The sequence below is a fragment of the Mustela nigripes genome, chromosome 5 (assembly GCF_022355385.1).
Source record: "Mustela nigripes isolate SB6536 chromosome 5, MUSNIG.SB6536, whole genome shotgun sequence".
Taxonomy (NCBI): Eukaryota; Metazoa; Chordata; class Mammalia; order Carnivora; family Mustelidae; genus Mustela; species Mustela nigripes.
This window is the reverse complement of record NC_081561.1, coordinates 149,703,704-149,720,332: the sequence shown is the minus strand read 5'-3', so window position 1 is coordinate 149,720,332 and position 16,629 is coordinate 149,703,704. Positions and strand designations below refer to the sequence as shown.

Genomic DNA, 16,629 nt, shown 5'->3' with positions numbered 1-16,629 from the left:
TGGGCGTCGGCACAGACCCACGGCCCCGCCCAGGCTCCACACGAGGCCGCTTGGTGCTGTTGCCGCTGCCGCCGGCCAGCACTGACGGGCGTGCAAGCTGCACACCCAGCAGCATCACCGACAAAGGGGACAGTGGCCCAGGTCTGGCCTGCTGTGCTCTGTGCTGCGACTTTGCCAAGTGACTCCTGCTGCTCTCCTCCAGGGCCAGTCAGCTGGGGAGCAACCGGCTGTGCACGGATCGTTCTGGAGCCAGAGATCTCCCCTGAGAACTCCCGTGAGGCATCCCTTCTGCTGCCCTGAGCCAGAAGGCATGTCCTCACTGCTCGCTGCTCCCAGAGCAACCTGGGGGGTGGCTGCGGGGCTCATCTAAGGGCGAGGGTCGGAAGTACAGAAAGGGCACCAGGCCCGCAGCTGAGCCATGACAGGCCTCTCCTCTTCCTCCACAAATGCGCCTGCTCCCCGGAGCTCATGTCCTCTGAACAGCGCCAGGGACACACGGTACGACCCGTGTCACCGGGAGCACAGGGCCACAGGCACAGGAAGTGACACTGGCCTCAGCTGCCAGACTTGGGAGGGACGGCCGGGCCCCCGAGAGCATCCTCTCTTCCTTCCCCAAGAAGGCACTCCATGACCTTCTGCCGGCCGCCGGCGGACGGGCACTGCAAAGACCCGTGTGGGCGCGCGGCCGAGACGGAGGGTCAGAGCAGGCCTGCCGCCTGTTGGACGTGACATGCCTGTCTCACTTAACCCGTCTGGGGTGTCTCCATCTTCCGTGCTTACAGATCAACTTCAAAAGTCTACCAGAAGTTCCAACAGATTCTACTTCTACTATCCATTCATTCATCAACTTTTTGAGCGTCTAAGAGCAAACGCATTTTTTCTAAATAACTCTTCTAACACGCATTTCCACGATGCTGTACTTCTCTGGCTGTTTCCGTGGTTTCAGCAGTAAAACCTCACTCCATGGGCTTCACTTTGATGTGCTAGAGCAAACGTGATCTCAGGATGTCCTGGAAGCAACTTTATCTCATCACCAGAATTTAAAGTGTTTGCTCTGGAAAGTGACGGTTCACCAACAGGGGCATAAAGTTCCTTTAATGGAAGATGTCTACCTTTGCTTCTACACGTGCGGCCTCTACTCATCCCGGAGGGAGGCTGTCTGGGGAGAGGAGACAAACCCTGACATCACCCGACCGCGGCAGGTGCCCCAAACTCGGGCAGACCACCCTGGACAGGAGCCTGTCACCGGAGCCCGCCCGCACCACCTCCAAGGTCCACGTGTTCCGGCTGCAGCAGACAACACTGTCTTCAGCGGTAAAGCTTCCCGAGCATTTGACATTCACACAGCACCCAGCAGGCGACAGAGGATCCAGCAAGGAGCAAGTCACCAGACCCCACATCCAGACTTCCTCATGGGTGGGCCGACTCCAGAGCTCAGTGGACCCTCACCACCCCTTCCGAGGGGTCTTGGCCAAGACACCAATCTTTGTCTTCACTTCCCTAGCGACGTAACAAGACAGAACTTTCATTTCCCTCGAAGGAATGACATAAAAATTAACTCTTATATTTATGAAGTCCTCCTAATTTCTCTAAGAAAAAAGAAAAAAAAAGAAGACCAAACCCAAACGAAAGCACCCTATTTCTGGAAGGTATTTTTGCTGTTCTCACCCCTGAGTGGGCTCTAGGCCAGCACGAAGGCCAGTGGGATGGTCTCTGTGCTGAGGACATGCTCTGCCCAGGGACTTCCCAGCTCCCAGAAAAGCCTAAACACCTGCCTGCTCGTGTAAGCTGGGGGCCAGCAGGCTTTTCTGCGAAGGGCCACGGGGACTTACTTCTGGTCTTTGGGGGCCGTATGGTGTCTGTCCCAGCTCTCAACTCTGCTGTGGCAGTGTGAACTTTATGGACCTGACAGCATGTCCACACATCCTGAAAGAAGACTTCGCGGATTTTTCTCCTTACCAGTTAAAAATGTAAACCTTGTCCCAAGCTCACAGGCCATTCAAAGATCGCTGACAGGCCAGCTCTGGCCTAAGGGCTGCAGTTGGCTAAGGCTGGGCAAGAGCCGTGGGCAGAATGAGAACGCATTTCAAGTTGGCAAGATAAAGACGTGATCTGGAGAGTAGATGGCACAGACCGATTTTGAATTTCTACTGGTGAGCTTTACAGCTCCAGCTTCTGGCGACTTTCCTGCTGTCAGTGAGGGGGACCGTCGGAGCCACATGCGTGCTCACCCAGGGCTAGGGGAGCGAACCAGCCGTGTGAGCGCTGTGCTTGGACGCACGTCCATGGCAACCACCCCCCAAGACAAGAGGCCCGCAGCACCGTTCATTCTGTGGACTCAGGATCAGGAGTTGCCTGGGTGTGTAAAACGTTCTCCTAAAAGCCTGCAATTCCAGGCTACTCCCCAGCCTGGTGGCTAATTTTCCAGCAAGCTCAAGCTCCCCACGCTCCATGGGGAAGCCGCAAGCCCCTGGCCCTCGGAGCCCCACCCAGGCACCTGCACTCCTCTCTGGGGAACGGTGAGTGGGCTTCCCGATGGGTGCCGGTGGCCAAGGACACATGCAGGCAGCTGTGCGCCCCTCTGTCCCCAACGCCCCACCCGGAACCACCTGTCACACAGAGCACAGACCGTGGCCAGGCGCACGCCACTCCTAACCTGCCCTTTCCAAGTCCACAAAACCCTCTGTTCTGAGGCAGGTGCGGACTCTGGTAAGGCCCTCGTCTTTGGGGATTCTCTCCTCTGTGGGTCTGTGGTCTGGCACCTACTATCCCTTAAAACACTACTTGCAAACTGCTCAGAAGAACGTTATTTGAGAACCAGGCACAAGATCAAAGGATAAAGTCAAAGATTCAACTCAGAATCAGAAAACCTCCTGCAGAAATGCTAAAATACTGTTATTTCTTTACTCATATTCTACTGGTTAAATGTCAGACAGTGCTCCAGCAAGACGACACGGCCTCAGATTAAAATACAGAAAACACAGAGATAAAATCACATGTCGCAGACGAGCTCCACAAAACCCCAGTCGCCACCACCAAGCACTTCCCAAGCGTTTGCTGGGCACTGCTGTAAGCCAGCTGCTGAGGGCTACCAACAAGGACCCTTCCCAGCCTTCCAGAGCCCAGAGTTTAGGCAGAGAGACCCACCTCTCCCATACAACACGAGCCCAGTGTGAGTGGCGAAGACCTCCTCCAGCAAGAACAGTCTAGAAGGCCAGTTCTAGAAGGACATTTCTCTGGCCTGCCACCCTTGGGGAGTCCTGCTGCTCAACCGGAACCCATCCCCACATTCAGATGTAAACATCGAGTTGGAAGTCTCCCAGGAGCTTCGGCTTATCACATTTCAGTCTCAGAAAATCTGAGACACACTTAGGAGCTTCACAAAAACAAACACATGCATTCAACTCCCCAGGAACGAGGCCCCAGGTAGGAGCCGACGGAGACAGGAAATGGCGTGGTGTTTGCCTTCCCAGTGGACGAGGCAGAAACAGGACGGGCACAGAGTCTTCTCTCCCACACCCTCCTTCTCTGCCGCCTCTGCTCTACCCTCTGCTCTTTGCTTTGATGCTGCAAGTGGAAGGGTCCTAGCTTTGCTTTTCAGGCCAGGAGCTAATCACGTGAATCCCAGACTATTCCACGATCACCCACGCCCACGGGTGTACGGGAGCTGTGGCTTCCATGACTCTGGCTGGTGCATCAAAGACTATGAGCAACAGCGGTTAAGTTACAAGTCACCAGCTACCCAGAGGATGGCCCAGGGCAGACCACATGCCACAGCTGCCTCTCTGGCTCTGCTGGGAGCTCCAGGGAGAGGTGGCAGAGGCACAGGGGGCTCTGCAAAGGGGGTGTCCCCCCAAGGCCGCACCTACACAACCACTCTGCCCAGTCAAGCAGGCTCTAGTCATGTCAGCAGAGTGACGGGCGCTGAAAGCAAACGAGGAGAAGCTCCGTCTCTCCCTCTAGGCAGGCCTGCATCAGCAGAGCAGGAAGAGCGTGAAAACCCCGCACAGGACCCACAGCTCTCCCACCAAGGTCCCCACCGTGAAAGCCTGCCTTGGGCCGCACTCCCCAACGACCAAGCCGGGTGCCAGAGTGAGGCCCGCAGGTCTCTCGGGAAGAAGTGCCGCATGTGAGAGGTACTGTTTCTTAACAAAGACAAGCCAACGGCGTGCCACGGGCTCAGAAGGGGAGCGAACGCAGCGCGGGACCCAGTGCTCGGTGGGGCTGGCAGCCGAGTGTTCCCTAACCTTTGCTTCGGCGACCGCATGTCAGGCAGGCGCGACTGCGCTATGGGGCCGAAGGTGAGGCGCAGCGCAGACCCAGAGACGCGCTCCGTCCCGCAGAGAGCACCCTCCGAAGGGCAAGATGGGCCAGCCATGACGGGCTGGACGTGGGGTTTTCCAGGGGAGGGACACTGGACTCTACCCACGGGAGGGACACTGGACTCTACCCACAGGAGGGACACTGGACTCTACCCATGGAAGGACAGAGCCAGTCCAAGAGACCAAGTTTAAGACAAAGGATGAACGGGAATACGAAGACAGAGGGAGGGCCCAGTCAGCAGAGCAAAGGCCCAGGGAGGGCAGAGGGCGTGGCCTGGGGGTTGGAGCCAGGCCTCACCAGAAGCCCCAGAGCGAGAGGTGCCACCCGGCACCTGCCGTGAACCCTATGGCCACGTTAAGTAAAATCTTCCAAATTCTTTCTACAATTTCTCGTCTTCAGTGATTAAACTATGGAAGCTGAAAACCTACATGCCGCACCCGGAGTTCACGAAGGCTCAGAGACTACCAGCGCCTTGGAGGTGAAGGGCAGCTGTTCGCGCTCACACAACAGAGACCCTGCCAGAAAGGGGCGAAGACTGCGGTGTGGAGGAGCCAGGACAAGGGACCCTCACTGGGAGCGCCCCGTTCGGCTGATGGGAACCACGGCCCCCGAAGGTGCCAGGTGCCACTCAGGTGGCCGTGTGCCTGGAACAAGCGAGACCGTGATAAAGTCAGGTCTTCCTGAGGCCCTGGGGGATAGTCCAACCAGAAGCTGGTGCGGGCCTGGACACTGACTACCCCTCACACTCTAGGACTGTGTGCACGGCTCTCCCATCTGAGACTCCCTGTCCACCACGGACCAAACTGCTCCCGCGTGCACACCATGCCAGGGGTGCTGGTGTAAGGTCCGACTCATGGTGCACAACACCACCACCACGGCAAGGGCCCCTAGCATTAGCCTAGCAATAACCCCAAATTCACTTTTTAAAACTGTGCCTTGCCAAAAGGAGGAAAAAAATCCACTTCTAAAAATAACTTTCTTGACTGTAACATAATGACTCCGTTCACACACACGCCATCTGCACTGTATTTAACTGGGCTGCTACAAGAATCAGTCCATGGAGTAAACGTGGTACGGAGGAGTTCTGAGATTAGATCGGAAGCTGTTTATAAATGAAATTTGTTTTCTGTTTTTTTTTTTTTCACTAAAAGACCAATGAAAACGAATTCAATTAACTAGAATCTGTGGATAAAACTCATTACCATTATCCAATGGCATTTATAAAGCAAAGTCTTCAGTTTCCACAAAAACTGACCTGACCTTGGGTTTTCCTCTAGGAAACAGGGGTGGCCACAGCGCAGAGGAGCCAGGCTCAGCTGCCAATGGCTCGTTCATGAAATTCAAGGCATAAACACCCATGAGCGGCAACATCTGAATAAAAGCAACACAGGCGCGAAATCTCCATTACTGAACGCTCCACAGGCAAGCCACTGAGAGAGGACACACAGCGGGTGGGACGTGGCCCAGCCCCAAAGAGCGGTCACCAACGTCTGGAAGATGAGGCCCACAGACAAAACAGGCAGGACAAGCCGTGTATGGGCCAAAATCACGAACATCAGAAAGAGGCGTCGTATTTTCCTAAAGTTAGCAAAGCTTATAAGGGATCACGCCGACTATTCTGCTCACGTGACTACAATACGGAGACAGGATCAGTGCTGGAATGAGGGGGCTCTTGTGAGCACGTGACTCGGCAGAGACCGAGGTCTAGAGGGCCACTCCCCAGAAACCGAGTAGTGGCCATCTGTATACAGGGCGCCATCTGTATACGGCTCTGTAAGAGCTTCAATAACCTGGCAAGACCCTGGGCTCCACTGTGCGACGGACGAAACCAACCACAGCATCGTAAGAATACTGTGATTACATGCGCTTTCTTATCTTTTCTGTGGAACACCAGCCAAAACTTAAAAACGCAACAGAAGAAAAGGCTGGCAAGAGCGCCGACCCTGGTCAGGCAGGCGGTTGCCAGAACCGTGACAGTTCATCAGGCCAGTACCTGCAGGTCCACAAGCTGCACCGTTGACTTTCCTTGGAGGCACAAGGCCTGAGCAATAAAAGCATGCAGATCCTCCAGGCAAAGAGTGTCCACCTGAAAGGGAGAAGAAAGAGAAGCAGCATGAACCTTGGGAAAAACGCGACACTCTGCACACGGATCCAACGACTGAACACAGGCGCACACACAGGGCAGGAGATGAGGCAGAGGCGGAGGTCAGTGGGCCTCTTTGTCCAGAGCCCACAGCCCATAATGCCCAGGGCCAAGCTGGACAGGGCCCTGGTTGCTCCATAGCAAGGGGGGAAGCTCTAGAATTCCTGGGAGAGGCCAGGACTCACAGCCAAGCCCAAGTCTTACAGCAACACAAGTGACTGCTCTGGGCACCAGATCCCAGATCTGGCAATCCGGGGGTTTGCAGCGTGAGCTGGGATGATCAAAGCTGGGATAAACTTCCACCTTCGCCAGCCCTGGTGAAACCTGCAGACTCAGATCCCAGGACCCCCACATGTGAGACCCTCTGCTCTTCTGTGGAATCAAGGAGCCCGACCAAACTGTGAGCAAGAACAAGGAGCGCGGGGATTTGGAGACAGATGGGGAGACTCTGGGGCTCGAGACAGCGGTGGCAAGGAGGGGCCTGGGAGGACCATGGACAGCGGCTGCCCCAGGGCCCCTCCTCCCAGCTTGCGGGGTGGTGACCTTTCCCGCTCATTTCCCGCTCAGCCACCAAATGCTGCCGGCAGAGAAAAGCACTGCAGTTCCCTCGGTCAGCACTTCCACAGCCATCGTAAGAATCGACAACCTCTTTCTACAGAGGAACACGTTCTGTGGCAAGTAAAGGCCTGAAGGGAAAAACCAATCAGGATGACAACCACAAACCCGTGGGTTAGAATTCTGATTCCTCCTCAGTGATAAAAGTGGCTCATGTTTACTCCTGATAAAAATGACCCCACCATAATCCACAAAGACAGTTTTCTAGGGACTCCTGCTCTCCCCAGCCAGGACCCGCTGCCCTCTCCAGGAAGAGCAAATTATTTCTGGCATTGGTCACCTCCACCCGGCGCCAAGGCAGCAACCCCGTCACCACCTGGCCCTGTTCCATTGTGACGTACTTACTGCCTTTGTATCAAGGACAGCTCGAACTATTTCAGGGAATAACAAGTCCACAGACGCGTAGCACTCACGACCGAGAAAAAAGACCCCAGGCTACAGAAGCCAGACCCAGCAGAGAACACACTTTTTCATTCCATTAAAGCCCCATCGCTCTCCGTGGTGACTGGTTTTGTGGGAATGTAATTCTACTTCTTGCCGTTAGTGACTTTGGAAGACGGGTGATTTTAAAGCACCAACTTAGAGGAGAGAGAGGCATCCCACAGACCGTCTCACAGGTGACCCACCTCCGCAGTGACAGATCGAAACCACAGAGGCGAGGGACATGGGCTCGCTGAGCATTTCACACAACGGACATTACTCTTTAAAGCACCTGCTCAACTAGAGATTATAAAAACTATGTAGCTCGCTCTGATGTAAACCCACCCTTCCTGAGAGTTCTCAGATAAGCCCTCAATAAAAAGTGTTACTGCTGACCTGGAGCCTCGGAGAGCCCGTTCCCACGGGTCCGGCTCCTCACGTCGCACAACGGAACGTCTAACGTAAGTGTAATCACAGAAAAGTACACTTTTATAAATTTACCTTTTCAGCCCTATGAAACCCTAAGAGAAATTCACCCTGGGAGTAATTTACAGTCCCTTTTCCATCTCTGAGAGGTCACTGATATGTCCATTCACTGTTTTTCCGTTTCAAAAAGCTCCAATTTAAACATGCTCTTTAAGTCTGCCCCGCGCTGACTCACAACAGATTCTTAGTGAAGGTCGTCATTACTGGCGCCTGTGGGAAGCTGCTGTTCCGAGGTCTGGACACAGTCACCTGCACAAGTGACAAGCGCAGAGCTGTGAGGAGTGACTATCAGCAGGTACAACCCTCGGACTGAAAGACTAAGTCAAAACGTGTGTTCAGGGCGCCTGGGTGGCTCAGTGGGTTAAGCCGCTGCCTTCGGCTCAGGTCATGATCTCAGGGTCCTGGGATCGAGTCCCGCATCGGGCTCTCTGCTCAGCAGGGAGCCTGCTTCCCTCTCTCTCTCTCTGCCTGCCTCTCCATCTACTTGTGATTTCTCTCTGTCAAATAAATAAATAAAATCTTTAAAAAAAAAAAAAAAAACGTGTGTTCAAGGAATGGCTGTTCGTATGCACACAGACAACACGGAGAAGAAAACACACGTGTTTCTCTGGAGGAGAAACCTCAGCTCCAGGTTATCCACCATTCCCAACCCCCACAACGGCCTCTCTCAGCCACGGTGGACAGAAAATACTGACGGATACATGCTTGAGTATTCCGTAAATGACATCAAAAGAAAGGCAGTTTTACACTGAAAAACCCATGCTCTATTCAATTGTATTGCTGAGTCTGGTACCAGTAACGAAATGTTCTCCTCAAAACAGTGAAGCTCAAGTTTACGCTGCAGCCATGTGAAACCGATCACAAAGCAATAAAACTTGAAGTCGTTTAACCACATTTTTTAAAAATGCGAAACGCAGAACTAGCTACAGATTAGAAATGGAAAAGAAGCATCAGTACAAAGCTCCTTGAAATGTAATTCCACGGTAAAAGTGAATTCAGGTCTGAAAAACAGTCACATATATCTCTATTCCGGGCAAATGAGAATACGGTGTTTATGCCAAAGGAGCGCCAAGATCCACTAGAGAGAGAGGCCAGAGTAGAAGGCAAGACAGTCCAAAAGCATCGAGAGGACAGGAGGTCTGAACAGGCTGAAGAAAGAGAGACGTGAACAGAAAGAACTTTTTGTTGTTGTGACAAATGTGAGACCGAATCATCTAGAAAATAACAGAGCGAAGTAAGAAAGTGGGAGGAAAGAGGCTGAAGAGGAGCGGCCCGGCCTCTCTCCCGAGGGGTCCGAACACTGCCCCGCGCATGGACAACTGTTACGAAGACAAATGCTCTCATGGGCCTTTGTACTTTCCACACATAACCAAGGCGTAAAACAATGAGACCGAAACGGCCTAACTTGTCGAGGGACAGCAGTTAGGGCCCTGCACGGCGTCTGTCACGTGAGGCCTGCAACCCCCGGTTCAGATGGGCAAGGAAGACACAGACCATGACAATGACGGCCCCCGCGGACATTTTACTGGGCATGTCTGCAAAACATGCCTCATGCTTCCCGCAGCGCGATGCCCCAATAACCTCAGGGGGCACCCACTGCCTTGCCCTAGACTGGGCAGTGAAGGGAAATGCTCAGTAAACACCACAACACCGGGGCCCTGGCGGGAGCAGCCCCCGGACGCCAGCGGCACCCGGGCAGGCAGCGCACGGCTCAGAGCACGCTTCTGCCCCCGGTTCCCACGCCTCTGCCGCACAGACGAGCATCACGAGCCTCTTCCAACAGACAGGCGTCCAGCAAGTGTGGACAGGGAGCCCGTCCCAGTTCGACAGCTGCGAGGGGCAGGTCCTGGGCAGGAGGACACAGGGATGGGCCCACCCAGGCCCCCAAGTGCCACACTGCACACAGCGGAGAGCAGGCGCGAGGTGTCGGTGCAGCGCCTGACAAGGCTGCGGGTACCTGCACGAAGAGGTAGATCAAGAGGCAGCACAGCGCCTTGAAGGGGTTTTCCACCGCCTGCAGCTCTTCTCTGGAGGAGGAGAGGTCGAAACAGCCCAGGAGGGCGTCCAAGCGCCGGCCCTGTACTCCCAGCTCCTGGTTCAGCCACAGTGATTTCAAATCCGGTGTGCCCCCTAGTTTAAAAAAAAAAAAAAAAGCCCATTTACCATTATCCTTTGCACCAGCAAGTTAACAACATGCTTCCTGTAGAACTTCAATGAAGAATAAAAGACCCTAACCTCTGCCCTTTCTGACATCTTTGGGCCTTAGGTTAAGGGACAAGAGAGTGAGCAGGAACAAACCACCTGGGGGTAAGAAACAAACGCTCAAGGCCAGCAGGTCTGCACTTCACGGAGAACACTCCTGTTCCAGGACTATGTTTTGGGGGAAACTAGGGCTTCTTTCCTACGGTGCTGTGGCCTGCATTATTAGGAAGGCTTTCGGAGTATGTTTAGAAGGTCCTGTCTCCGGGTATGGGAAAGAACAGAGCCGCGGTGTGTTGCTGGTGCAAAGATCACCCACTTATCCTGTCAGCTTGCTCTGATTCCTCCAGACCAGCCGTTTTCAAACTTCAAGGTAAAAAGAATCCACTACAGAGACTGTAAAAAACACCATCTTCCTGGGTTCTGTGTGTATGATGCCGGGAACCTGCACTGAGCAACCTGGAGGCTTGGGTGCGGGGCATTCGTGGGCCCGGCCTCAGAAAGCATGGCCCTAAAGTTAGCAAACAAGAGCAACAATGTTGTAGCATTTAAATTATTTAAGTCTAAAAAAACAACCCTTACTCATTTCCTTAAATCACAACAAATGGCCCCAGGCCTCTGAAGAAGGGGGTGGGGGGCTCTTGCCGGCATCTGCAAACACAGGCAGGTCCCAGGCCGAGCCAGGCCCCACTCTGGGCAGCAGCTGTGACTTCTGTCGGGTCATGAAGCTACAACACCGCGCCTCAAGAGCCAGGGCGGCTGAGGTCTCCATGTCCCACGTCCACGACGGAAACCGAACCCGGGACCCGAATGGTCAGAACTGAAGGACTCGATGAAGCAGCTCTCCTCCTACGCCCACTGCTCAGAGTGTCATTTACTACTCTTGGCCACGATCTCCCACCACCGGAAGTGGAACAACCCAGCAAAGCCACCTGCATTCCTGAAACAGCTGAAGTGTTACCTAAAAAAACTTGTTCATTATTTATTTTGGAGAGAAAAAAAATCATTTTTCTCTTGAAAGAAAGAAAATAGTGAAGACAATTGGCAAAAAACAATGTATGGCACCAGTTAATAAGATAGAGGTATTATTCCAGGATTATCGAGGGTCAGCCATGACTTCTTAGAAACATACTTTTCACAAAATCATTTTGTAGGGTCAGCAAACTGTAGCCCATGGGCCAAATCCAGCTCACCGCCTGTTTTTGCAGGCCCCTAAACTCAGAATAAGTTTTCACATGTTTAAGTGATTAAAAAAAAAAAAATGCAAGAAAATCAAAGGAAATGCCAATTTCAATGTCTCTGAATAAAGTGTCACCACAACGGCACCACACTTACTCCCCTAGGTGCTGTCTGTGGTCCCACACGGTCCAAGTGCAGAGCTGGGCCACGGCAGCAGAGACCATGATGCCCCCAAAACCTAAAATACAGACGTTTGCCAAGCCCTGATAGAAGGTAAGTGAGGAACGTCCCATCATCACAGCTATTTCAAATGTACTCAAGTAGCTGAAAAACATTTTTTCTGACTCTAAAAGTCATGCATTGTAAAAAACTAAGGGAAAAAAAAGCATCAGAAAATAGCAAATTTACAATCCCACCACTCACATATAGCTGTGTTTGAAAATACAGTTTCTAGTCCTTTCCTCGATGCATACACAACATTTACACACAGCCGAGAGGCCAAGTCCCCAGCAGAGTGAGTGGGGACCGTCAGTGGTAACACTGCACCTTGCATTTCATTTGCTCACTCATAGAGTTTAAAACAGAAAAAATGAGGTTCACGGGACATACTGAGAGCCAAGTACTTGTGGCAGCAATATGCAAGAGATGTCCTGAACAACCAGTTCCACGCCAGCAGCCGTCACTCTGGCCTTGATGTCACCTGGGAATCTGTTATAACTGCAAATTCGTGGAGCACATGGGTGGCTCAGCTGGTGGAACATCCGACTCTTGGGCTTCAGCTCCAGTCGTGATCTCATGGGGTGTGGAAGTAAGCCCCGCACTAAGCCCACACTGGGCTCCATGCTCAGCGGGGACTCTGCTTGACTATTCTCTCCCTCTGCCCCCCTTTGTTCTCATTCCTGTGCGTGTGCGTGCACGCATGCGTGTACATGCACACGCTAAATCCTAAAAAAGAGAAAAAAGAATTGCAAATTCTCAGGCCGCACCCCGGGCCTACTAATCTAACTCCAGGGGTCAGGGAGCAGCATCTGCTGTAACGTGCCCTCCAGGTGATTCGGACACAGGCAGAGTTTGAATACCATTCTATATTTTTCCACAAAACAGCCAAGAAATCATTAACACAGATAAGAAAAGAAAAACTCGCAATGATAAAGAAATTGGTTCTTGAGGTCTAATGATAAAACGGATTACAGAAAACCACCAGTTTGAAAAACCATGTCCTCAAAAATTTCTAATTCAATTCGAGAATGTGAATCCTAAATTCAATTAATAATTTATTTGGTCAAAAACTAGGTACTGGGGGCGCTTGAGTGGCTCAGTGGGTTAAAGCCTCTGCCTTTGGCTCAAGTCATGATCCCAGGGTCCTGGGATCGAGCCCAACATCGGGCTCTCTGTTTAGCAGAGAGCCTGCTCCCCCCCACCCCCCGCCTGCCTCTCTGCCTACTTGTGATCACTGTCTGTTCAATAAATGAATAAAATCTTAAAAAAAAACAAAACTAGGTACTGAACACCTGTTTACATATCAGTATAGGAGACAAGATACCTCTGCAGCCTTCTCCGGAAACCAAGGATCTCTGTCTCCAATACGAGACAACATATCCCGGGGCTGTAGTCCTTTAATGTCACGTGCAGTACTTGCTAGGCTGCGTGGGACCCTGAGGAGCCTACATAATGGCCCTAATTATAAGGTTGGTTCTCTTCCTAAGTAGGGCCCAAGAGATTTACTTCTCGGTTGATAGATTTCATCATCTTAAGCCAGAAGATGTGAATTTCCTTGAAGGATCATTTAGATTAGTTCTCCTCCATGGGGAAACTCACTCCAGATGAAGTGGTTTAAACACATGATAATCCAAGAGGGCTGAGCCTACCTAACACAAAGACACCACTCATAATTTCAGTTTAAAAGAAACCCATTTTGGGATGCCTGCGTGGCTCATTCGGTTAAGTGTCTGCCTTCGGCTCAGGTCATGATCCCAGGGCACTGGGCTCCCTGCTCAGCGGGGAGTCTGCTTCTCCCTCTCCCTCTGCTGCTCCCCTGTTTGTGATCTCTCTGTCAAATAAATAAATAAAATCTTTTAAAAAGTTACCTATTTTGATCAGGACCGGACGGCAGATCAGCCCAGAGCTCCTCCCCCCCCCCCCCCCCCCCCCCCCCCCCCCCCCCCCCCCCCCCCCCCCACCGCCCGCCACACACACACCCTTGCTCCTGGGACAAATAAGACTGTGCCTGCACGGATGGCTCCTCGACCTCCCCCAGAGCTCCAGGGGCAGCTGAGATATTTCAAAGAGCCACAGACCTAAACAACTGATCTCATCTCTAGGCCACCAATCAGCATCACATCTAGAACACATCAGCTTCAAAAACCAAATCCTGCAGCTTGGTCAAGGATTCTGTGTGAACAGATGGACAGGAGCGCCTCGGATCCTTCCGAGGGACCTGAGCCCATGGAGGAAGGAGCAGGGGGGAGGGAAGGAAGTCCCTTCTGTGGTCGCCAACTCTGAAGACCTTCTGCAGAGCCACCTGGAGGGTCTGCCCGGCAGAGGGCTGCTGCCTGCACCCCATGAGTAACAAGGCCGTAGCGTCCCACAGTTTGTGCTGTCACAGCAACAGAAGTGAGCGGATAAGGAGACTCCTACGACCGGGGCAGCTCTGCACGCGTTTCACACGGAAACACATGACCTCATCAGCGTCCTCTTCCAATGACTTCCCTGGCCCACGGCTGCGGAGAAAAACCATAAGCCTGTCTGGCTCGGGTCCACGGTCAGCACGAAGCGGGTCAGAGTCTCGAGATTAGCGTGCACGTAGCCGACGTCTCGAGCTCACCTGTGAAGGCTTTAGTCCCCAAGTGTGATTTACATGAGTGTTTACTTAGCATTCCGTTTCCTAGAGCATTCCTGACCAACGGAAAACAAACTAAAAATCCTGACACCCTCACGTGCAAACTGGCTGGGTGAACTTCAGGAGCCTATTTGTAACAATCATTCAAAACAGGAGTTCTGGGCGCCTGGGTGGCTCGTTGGTTGGACGGCCTCCGGCTCAGGTCATGATCCCGGAGTCACGGGGTTGCGCCCCGCATCGGGCCCCAGCGCCACGGGGTCCGCTGCTCCCTGACCTTCTCCTCGCTCATGCTCACTCTCAGATAAAGAAATAAAAAATCTTAGAAAAATAACAATAAAGGTAAAGGCGCTCACGCAGGTACGAACAGAGCAGAACGCGGTAACGCACACGTCTCCCACAGGAAGCTTTGGGCGCGGGGATGTGGCCCAACGCTCGACGGGGGCTGGGACCCGGCTCGCTCGGACTCGTCAGCGGCGCCGCGGGCTCCACCGGGGAAGCCTCGGCCTCCGGCTTGGGTCCTGGTCCTGGGTCCTGGGAGTGAGTCGCCCTCGGGCTCGCTGCTGCGCCGGGGTGGCGCCGTCTGCGCTCCTCCAAGGAGCCAGCACTGTGCTCCAGACGCCGATTCTCCTCCCGGAACGCGGCCTCCGGGGCAGGAAGCGGGCGGGGCCGTCGCCGTCCCGTGGCCGCTCGGCCTTCGTAAAGCCACCGGGGCCGCACGGACGTGCCGCACGGACGGCGGGGACGCACGGACGGCGGGGACACACGGACGGCGGGGACACATGGACGGCGGGGACACACGGACGGCGGGGACACGGACGGCGGGGACACACGGACGGCGGGGACACATGGACCGCGGGGACAAGCGACGCGAGCGGGGCTGACCGACGCGCCCCGTTTCCGGGAAAGTCGCGCTCCGGAGGCGACGGCGAGGTTCCAACACCCGCGCGGCGAGGACACACGACGTCGCCGGGAACGTCCACCGGGCAGCCACCGGGCAGCCGCGGGAGCCGGGCCGGGCCGCCTGCGGAGGGAACCCCGCGCCGCCCCGCCTCTGGGCACGAGAACGCCCTTCCGAGCGCCCGCCGGGGTCTGGGGTCTGGTCCGAGGCTCCTCAGGCCGCCACACGCGGAGGAGGACGCGAGCGCCTCGAGGGCCCGCCCGGGGCCGCGGCCGCGGGAAGGAAGCGCCGGCTCCGCGCGTCCGAGGCCGACGGAGGCGCGTCTCCGGGTGCGCGGGGAGCGAGCGGGGCAGACGCGGCGCGACCCGGAACACGGAGACCCACGACCGCCCCCGCGGCTCGCGCGGACCGGAGCACGGGGCGGCCGCGGGGCTCCCGGAGCACCTGCGCCGCCGCCGAGCCGCCCCCCGCGCCGCCGCTCGATTCCCCGCTCCGGCCGGTCGGGTCCTCCGCCTGCCCCCGCGTCCGTCCGCCGCGCAGAGCCGGGACCGGCCCCCGCACGGCCGCCGCTCAGCAGAGGGGACGCTCCGGCCGCCCCACCGGGACGCGCCCCGCAACGGCATCGGTGCAGCCCGGCCGCTTCCAGCCGTCTCGGGACAACAGAACCACCGGACCCGTGTCCCACAGGACGGTCGCCGTCGCACAACAAGGGCACGGGCACCCGCCACGTCGGGTCTCCCGAGCCCGGGGCAGGGATGGCCGCCGCCGGGGCAGGGGAGCTGCCGGGACACAGATGGGCGCGGCCTGTCTCGCTTCAGCTTAACACCGTCGGGCGGGCGCCTGGGGGCTCCGCGCGTTGAGCCGCTGCCTGGGGCTCAGGTCCTGGTCTCGGGGTCCTGGGATCGAGCCCCGCGTCGGGCTCTCTGCGCGGCGGGGAGCCTGCTTCCCCCTCTCTCTGCTTGTGATCTGTCTGTCCAATAAACAAAATCTTTAAAAATAAATAAATGAAACCATTTGGCACTTTTTCCTCTTGGATACAGAAAAGTACTGAAGTATGGAAACCCTGTCACTTTCGTGCCCTCACGAACAGGAGCACAAACGGGTCTTCGTGTCCGCCACACCCCGTCCCAGCAGCTAAGGCAGCCCCGCTCTCCCCCTGCCAAGCTCTTCGTCGGCCAGGGGGCCCCACATAGCACCTTCACACCCCCCGCAGGGCCAAGGGGTGCCTGCCGGAGCCCCAGAAGCGGCCTCGTGATCACGGTACGGCCTCCAGAGTGGACGACAAGGTTCTGGGGAGCGGCCTTTCCAACTAACAAATAGAATGAAGCGGAGCCCAATGCGCCCTTGAATTCAAACCGCGACAGAAACAGTAGGAATCCCTCTCCGCGTGTTATTTTTGGAAAGATCCAAGAAGACAGAAATCACATATATAATAAAACATGGAAAAATTAGGTTGGCTGGCCTGAAAAAATATCTCTTGCTGTATAAGCAGAGGTTAATTCATCTTCATTTCTTTTTTTGATAAAT

The 16,629-nt window shown here is 54.8% G+C and overlaps 1 protein-coding gene across 5 annotated transcripts in view; it reads right to left on the bottom strand.

Annotated features, from left to right (window-relative positions):
* FAM120B (family with sequence similarity 120 member B) overlaps positions 1 to 16,629 on the bottom strand; it is an 88,815-nt gene that overhangs the window by 41,597 nt on the left and 30,589 nt on the right. For all 5 annotated transcript variants that reach the window (XM_059401475.1, XM_059401476.1, XM_059401472.1 and 2 more), the window contains 2 exons: positions 9,945 to 10,117; positions 6,317 to 6,409 (listed from right to left, as the gene is read on the bottom strand). In XM_059401475.1, the coding sequence (XP_059257458.1) occupies positions 6,317 to 6,409; positions 9,945 to 10,117 (266 nt within the window). The remainder of the gene's footprint in view (positions 1 to 6,316; positions 6,410 to 9,944; positions 10,118 to 16,629) is intronic.